Below are 8,254 nucleotides of genomic sequence, written 5' to 3'. Positions count from 1 at the left end.
CATGGGCAGCAAGACTTGGGACAAGGGAGTTTCCTAGCACTGTTCTCGACAACATTCAAAGATCTTACCACCATTTCATTTCCTCCAGCCACAACAGGCAATTTCTAGTCCCCAATTTATCTACAGCAATACAGAAACACAATTAACGCTTCCCACTGTCATAAGAAAAGTTCAAATGCCCATTGCCAGAGGTGGCAGGTCAACACATGAAATCTGAGCCCAAGCTCCCTCCCCAGCTGGAATGATACCCTGAAGAGATGTGAAGCTGACAGAGCTGCCAGCTTTTATTTGGCAGCTTTCCCCCCCTGAAGTGAGGCACAACCACTTGATTTCTTCCACCTGGCCCCTACAGTCTCCTGCTAGAGTGGATTCTGCCCTGCATTTCCCAGTGTTAAGTTCCTGCCAAAGGCGATATTTGCAGCCCTATGCACAAGGCTGGTATTTGAAGGACCAGAAACCAGGGGAACGTCACCTGTGCAGCAGCAGCAGGTCCCAGCAGGATGCATGTCACTGTCTTGCACTGGTTGAAGGCCTGGCCAGCCTGCTGACCAGTATCACCCATCCCAGGTCTGGGGGGGCCTCTGCCCCATGCCTGCCATCACAGCCCCAAGTGTTAAGAGCTGTATGTTAATACAAGCATTTTAAGTCCCTCATCTCTCAGACCTCCACGAGCCTCTGATGAAGGGATCCTGGCTCTGGAAATGCCTGCCTCCCATTTGATTTACACTAAATCAAGTATTTGCATGGAACAGGACTCATACAGTCCAGTTATCAGAGCTCATCTGTAGGGCAGAAACTGACAGCAACATCTTAGAAGCCCTCAAAACCACCTAGTCAGGAGAGAAACCAGCACTGTGCTGCCAGTGTTCAGCCCATCCTTTCCCACATCTGGCCCAGGGGAGCATGGCTGCCCACAAAGCATGGCTGCCAGGGCCAGCCAAGGGGATCAGGGCCAGTTTGCACAACACAGCCACACACTGCTTCACTAGATCGCCACACAAAAGATGCCTGGGTGGCTTTGCTAGGAGGAGGACCCAGATCTAGGTTTCTGCTCCTCTAGTGGCCACAATGCATGGAGAGTACCGCAGTCGCAACTCCAGAGCATCCAGACGTGGCAGACCATGAGCTGTTGAGGGCTAGTGATAAGGAAGAAATGGCAGGTCCTGGGGGCACATGACTGCCCTTCTTCCATCCTTGTGTCGTTACAACACATCCTTACTGCTTCAGGGCACAGTGTATGTGAATACACAAGGCAGGAAACATTTCACAGCCTGCTTCTCTTCCTGTTCTGCCGGCCACCACCCAAGACTGCTGTGTGGGACACAGCCAACTGTTTTGCAGTGGAGCAATTTTAAAGGCTTCACAGCATCAACCCTCTCCCCAACAAAGCCTTGGCCAACTGCCACAAAACTCACTTGTCCAGGAACAAATCCAGGGAATCCCGCTATAGCTCATTTCAAGAGACTTTCCTCCAAGCAGGTCTGAATTAAATGGTACCAAGAACATTTTTACATTCATCATGAGATCCAAATGGGTTTTCAACACGCAATCAATGGGTCCACAGAATCCTATCCCCAGTGCTTCCCCTCTGGCCAGTGGCCCTGCCATCTGCAGCAATCGTTTTGCTTCATGCTTCGTTGTCATCCCCGACCTCCAGGTGACTGCGTCCACTCCATCCACGAGGCCTCCACCTGGGAGCTGCCCCCACCCCACAGCATTTCAAAGTCCAAAGTCCCATCGATCCCCGTCAGCATGCAACTCCACAATTGGAGAGATGGGAACACTGCAGAGCATCAGCCGTGTTCTGCCCGGTGGAAAACCTTTGGCACCAGCACTGATGATTTATCTAGAAGAGGAAAGGATAAAGAAAAAGTAAGGTAGCACAAGCAGCAGGGTTCATAGTGCTTGTGATCAATAAGCTAAGACACACAATTTTCTCTAGGCTTCTAAATAGGCAGGGTGAGGTCTTTAAAAGTAACACGGGTCTTTTTGAGAAGACAAGTTTCCTGTCAGCAGAGTGACTGTGAAACTGGGACACAGATGTCAAACATTGTGGAAGGCAGGCTGGAGGACAGGAGGACATGTGGACATGCATAGCCTGACAGCACAGTACAACAAAAATTGCAACCTCGGGTTAGAAATGTGCTGTGCCAAGTGTACACACAGGAGGGCCAAATGAATAGACAGTGGTGACCTGTGTCTCAGTACCAGGGCAGCTACCTTGTTTCCTGACCCTGGTGGGCACTTCACCTTCACACACAGCTCAACAGCCACCCATCACCGAAGCTATTCTCCAGCAGGATGAGCATATTTTGGGGTGGGAGGGTACTGAACAGAGAGAACAGCATCCAAAGCTACTTTCAGATACTGAAGAGAAAGTAATAGGCATTCACACGCAGCACAGCAGCAGCCACCAGCAAGACACTTGGCTTGCTCCTCAAACCTCCCTCCCAAATTCCCTTGCACCACCCCAAGGAAAGCAGGCCACAGCTGCATTTCTGTTCTGCAAGAAAACCTATGCATCGAAAAGTCAAGGCACTGGCTGGTTTTGTGAGTGTTGTTCCACATTTGTTCCCACCACAACACTGCTCTCTTTTTCAAGCACATCCCTCCTCTGTGGAGTGAAGGACCTGTAGGCTACTGATACACAGGAGGGCAGGGCTTCTGTCCAGAGGGAACTCACCAAGCTGGAGGACTGGGCCAACAACAGTGCTATGAAATTCAACAAGGACAAGTGCATAGCCCTACACCTAGAATGGGACAACCCCATGCATCACCACAGCCTGGGGTCCATCTGGCTTGGGTTCTAGTGGAGAACACATTGAATACAAGCCAGCAGTGCATCTTCGTGGCAATGAAAGCCAACCTGTAATAAGGGAGATTCTGATGGGACAGAAGGAAAGAAGTTCTGCCCCAGGAGAACAGTGTAACTCTAGAGTCCAGAGTTGCAGTGGCACCTCCATCCTTGACAGTCATCAACCTTTGCCTATAAAAGGTCACAAACAACCTGACCTGGCTGTGAGGGTGGCCCTGCTTGGAGAAGAGGGTGGACAGAGACCTCCTGAAGTCCTGTCCTACCTAAACCTGCCCATGACTGTAGTATCTCCTGATCTGTCCTGCCCACTATGTATGTCTTGCATCTGCCACAACACACCTCAGGGAAAACCTTGGCCCATTTTACTGTACCTCTTACCCTTTGAGCAGGCTGTCTATAGCCACAGATAATTAGGACAGTCCCCAGGTTGTGGGCCTGCTACCTTCCAGAAAAAATGCTTAGTGAAGGCATGTTTTACGAAGGCTTTCTGGTGTCTACTGACAGGGGAATGGGGGTCTGCTTTCAGGTCTCACTTGGAACAAGGGCTGATCACAGTTGGAGTGGGGGGGTAAACCAAGGCAACATTAACTCGCTCGCTGCCGTTCTTGGGACAGATGATCTCCGTCAGTCCCTCTGGTCTTGGCTGACTCAGCAGTTCTCCTGTGAATATGGGAAAACAATGAAAACATTTAAGGATCGGCAAGGCAGTTTTTGCAATTTTTGCTTTCAGCATGCCCTTACCCTCCCTCTCCCCAAGTAAATGTCCATGACCGATGCAAATGAGCACTGTAAGAGGGCTTACTGGTCCTGCAACCCAGCAGGTCTCATTCATGCAACCATGGTGAATGTCCTGGTGATTACAGCTTGAAGACATGCTGCTCCACACAAACATAACATCTGCCATCTTTCCTGTCTCTGCTTTGGATCACTGCACACAGACTTGAGAGCTCCTTAGGGATTCATCGCATCTAGATGGAGCCTAATGAGATGAAGATTTTAGGAGTAGGTATTTTAATTAGGCTTTGGGGGCAGATGGGATCCAGAAGTTTACCTTAAAACTCCATGAAAGGGAAGAAGATGACCTGTAGCATCAGCAGGATAACTGGTAGACTGACAGAGAAAGCTACAGATACAAGCCTTATTATTCACATCTGCATACTACAGCCATCCACACCCACAAAGCTACCCAAAAAGCAGCTGTCTTTCAGTTCAAGCAGAAGGATGCTACAAGGACCCTGCCAAGACCACCTTCTTTGGTATGAACCAGAAAGAAGATGGTTTGAAAGCACTGCCACAGACATGATTGTTGCATCACTTCAGTATTTCTCCTCTAAGAAATTCTAGGCAGGACTTCAAACCAGCCACAGACAAGTGTGCTTGACCTTTTCTGAACCTGTATGTTACCCCCTGTTCTGTCCCTGAGCAACCCTGCACATTGCAGCTGTCCAGCCGTTGCTCTGGTACTGCGATTTCTGAGCTGGAGCTACCTAGGAGCTGGAGAGACCCTACTGTTCTGTGGTGGTTGGCCAGCTGCAGGGTGCCTCTCTTAGCTGCCAGAACCAGAACAGTATTTAGAAGCAGGTAAAAATACTCAAGAGGATTCCCTAACACCCCTCTCCCTGCTTGCGCTTGCCACAGCTCCTGTGGGACTGATGCTGCATCCTGTCAGGGCTCTGGGACACACTATACTCTGCTGACCATGCAGATCCCAGCTCCCAGCCACCAACTCTTCCCTAATGGAGGTAATACCAGCTCTGCTCTGAGACAGTGGCAGTGAGGGGCTCTCACACCACATGTACCCCTCTCCTAAATGAGTTGTGTCAGCTCCGCTGTCCAAGTGCCAAGTTGGCAGCTCCCCGACGCTGGCACCCTTGCAGCATGTAGTCCAGGGCAAGACACAGGCCAGCACAGTGAGAGGGGAAAGCCAGGTGCTGAGATGTGCCCAGCTCTGAGGAATGCTTCCCCAACAGCTTATTCAAGTTTCCTCCTGGCTCCACTCCACACATGACTAGCCCCAGCAGGGCAGATTCCCCAGCCATCAACATGCTATTTCCTCGGCATAGTCCAGCCACAGCTTAGACACTCAATAGCACCAGAGGGACATTTTGATACCAGTCTGGCAGGTAGGGTCTGCTCTCAAAGGCAGTATGGGGTGGCAGCATCCATACCCAACAAGGGCTCAATTCTTCTGCTGAGCATGCCTGCACTGATGCCAGAGCCCTACCTGAAGCAGAGTCACCAGGCCACAACTGGCTTGTGCCAGCTAGATCAGCGACCTCCTTTAGAGAGTCAGGCCAGCTGTAAGCAGGCTGCAGTCCCAGGTTCACACAAAACTCTCTATACCCATCAATCAAGCAGCCCCTGTGAGCTGTCCCCACTTCCACTAAAACACTCAAGACGGATGGTCCTTGGACTTCACTATTTTGAAATAGGTTTGCAATAGATTCATCTGCTGTTAAACAAAGAACATCAGAAAAATGTCTCCCCATGTCTAGCTGCAATTGCCAGGCAACCCAGGAAAACCAGAAAAGAAATCACACTTCGAAAAAGTACTGCCCAGCCTGTGCAGTAATGGCATCACAGTCAGCCCCACCATGCCTGAAGGCCCCCACATGCCGCTTCCCTCCTCTCCTCCTCAGACTCTTCTCACTTTCATGAAAAAGTCGATCTAAAAGCCCCTGTTTTTTCCAAAGCAAGAACACATCATTTGGTACCATGAAAGCAGTGTTGGCAGAGAACACGCACACACAGTTCCTCTTCAGAGATACCCCACCCCTGGGGCCAGTAATTCCAGTTTGCCCCCATGGTCTGCAATCTGAATTCACATTTGGTTTGAATATCTACCCTTGTCTCACACCCACACTCAAACCTGAAGTGGCAGAGCAGCTTTTCAGCCACATAAACATGTCTCCTAAAACAGAAGAATCGTGATGGTATTTGCAGTTCAAAGTTAAATCTGCAAGGCTGCGTCCTCTATTACGTGAGCTGTCACACACCAAAGGCAGCATTGCATCCCATCAAGCACGTACGCCACAGAGCTCCGTGTCCCAGCAATTCCCAGGGTTCCAACCCCAGGTTGACTTCCAAACTGCAGTATTGCTAACAGTACTGAAAACGCCGGCTCTGAAAGATGAGTCATAGAATCAGTGCACCATTATGCACTTTAAAGACAGGGCTAATATCCATTAGGTCTTAAGCCAGAGGGAGTGCAATAAGACTGGTCTGTCTGCTTGAACCTTCATTCCCATTTCCATCTCCCCACTTCAGGAATCCTCAGATGGAGATTTCTCAAGCAGAGGAGATTGCTGCAGGGTAAAATGGATGCCTGATTTGCAGGCAAACCCCTTCCCACAGCTCTTCAGTCAACTCTCCTTTTCTGTATAGCTTTACCTTCAGCTTTACCTTCCCCTCCAGGTTGTGTTTGGCATAAAGCTCACCTCACTCTGTCCACAGGCCCATCCACATCTTCTCCAGCCCCACTCCCATTTCCTGCTGACATACATGCTGCTCCCCAGAAGAAAGACTTTTCTCACAGTTACTCCATGAGATACATCACGTACCGAGTGGGCATGCTTCCTATTCCCACCCCTCCCAGCTAAGGGATGTCCCACTGCCCTCCCACTGTAGCGTTCTCGTCCCCTTGTCTTTGCAAATTGCTCATCTTTGCTGCGTAAATTCATCACAGTACTAAAACAGGCATAACTATCTAAATCATGCTTCACATCACTGCTAAATAAAAGTCAGTGCAAACCCCACTGCAATATGCAATCTTCAGAGCTGTAACAACTAGCACTGAGGCACTGCTTGGATGCAGCTCTCCAGGCCCAGAATCTCCTAGAGGTTTCCAAAACCTCAGGTTTCTATTCAGAAATTATTCAAACTGCAGGAGATCAGAAATAAAAGTCTTCAGGGCTGTGGCAGAGTAGGAAAGAGGAGATCAAACGAAGCATTGCTCTGACACAAAAGAAAAAGCTAAGTGCGTGTCATGCGGTGGTAGTCGCTTGGTTTAACTTATGTTTAAATGTAGCTGGAGCAGCCTGTGTCTGCAGCACTTGTTCTGCCCCTATGTACAGGCTAGCCAGTCTGTATTTTGATTGCACATTCCTACATGAGCATGTCACAAATTTTACTGGAAACCTCAGTTCTGCCTGCCCCCTCTGAAAGGTTGCTCCACAATAGCACACACACAAACCACAAAGCTTATCCTTGTCTCATCATGGCCTTGGTTTTAATGTTAACTTCCACAGAAGCCACTATGGTTTTAACCAAAACTCCAACTACTTTGTCTTAAGGCTAAAGACTCTCACAGTTGAGTTGTTGAAGAACAACCCTATCTTCCAGGAGACAAATCTGCATCACTAACATTATTCAGCTGATTTAGGAGCATGAGCCGTATGTGCCTTTCAAAAGGCACTTTAATGCTGAGTGCTTGCAGACCAAGGCCTGATTTTTAGATGCATCGAAGTCCCAGCTCAGGTGACTAGAGGTACCCACCAAACCTGGTTAGAAGCACCTGCAAACAGACAGCAGATGGTTTAGAAGATGCTCCTTTGCTGCCTCTCCATTTACAATGGCACAAATGGTGCAGAGGAGTTGCATCTGTCCCACAGCCACCCCTCCTGGTGTTTCGGCACAGAAACAGGACTCTACAACTGGGTAAAACGTGCTGTACAGCAAGACACAAACTGAGACCCTGTCATGAAACTACAATGGTCAGTTTTGGCTGCAGCATAAGCTGGTTTGTAAACTCCCGCAGTCAGATGGGCTGAGCATATCATGCTGCCCATAGCATTTAAAAGAAACCTGCTACACGTGGGCAGTCACAGGCAGCGGTAGGAAGAAACCTTCAGCCATGCCCAAAGCTCTACAAGAAGGGCCTGTTTCCCCTCAGCATTAGCCAGCTCACTCGAAGCAGGTATTTTTGTGTCAGCAAGATGTTCTTTTCTGCCACTGTTTTATCCCAGAACAGACACGGCCAACTTTGAGCCACTTAACGCTGGGCTCCTGGGCCAGACCAACGCCTGCAGCCCACAAGGATAATTGCATGTGCCAGACAGAGCTCAACTGTGTATCGCCACTCAGTGCATGAGGAAGACACTTCTACTGCCATATATGCCCAGGAACATGGAAAATCATAGGTGTACAATTTTTGGTCAAGTACAGAGTTAAGCACATTTTTCCTTCTGTCCTTGATTTACTGTGATTTAGGGAGGAATGCCTCCCTTGGAGCCCATGCCAGTGATCAGACCCATGCATGCTGCAAAGCACACTTCACTGGCCTTTAGGAAATATCCGTGAAATGCCAGATACCCATGACGAATCAGAGAGTTAGGAGGGAGGCTGACAGCAAGAAAAGCGAGTACTTGCAGGAGTCTTCAGTTACTCCATGCTGGCAGCCAGACAAGCCCAGCTGTAAGCCTACTTGTCTGTCTAACAGAG

At 49.3% G+C, this 8,254-nt stretch overlaps 1 protein-coding gene across 1 annotated transcript in view; it reads right to left on the bottom strand.

Moving 5' to 3' along the window:
- Window positions 1-3,344: 3,344 nt before the first annotated feature.
- Window positions 3,345-8,254, bottom strand: part of MFHAS1 (multifunctional ROCO family signaling regulator 1) — a gene marked incomplete at both ends in the record, with an annotated part of 30,375 nt that continues 25,465 nt past the window's right edge. The window contains one exon of the mRNA XM_081999714.1: window positions 3,345-3,475. Coding sequence (XP_081855840.1) covers window positions 3,345-3,475 — 131 coding nt within the window. The remainder of the gene's footprint in view (window positions 3,476-8,254) is intronic.

Source organism: Phaethon aethereus, assembly GCF_964289735.1.
Source record: "Phaethon aethereus genome assembly, chromosome: 4".
NCBI classification, from domain to species: Eukaryota; Metazoa; Chordata; class Aves; order Phaethontiformes; family Phaethontidae; genus Phaethon; species Phaethon aethereus.
This window is presented reverse-complemented; position numbering and strand designations above follow the sequence as displayed.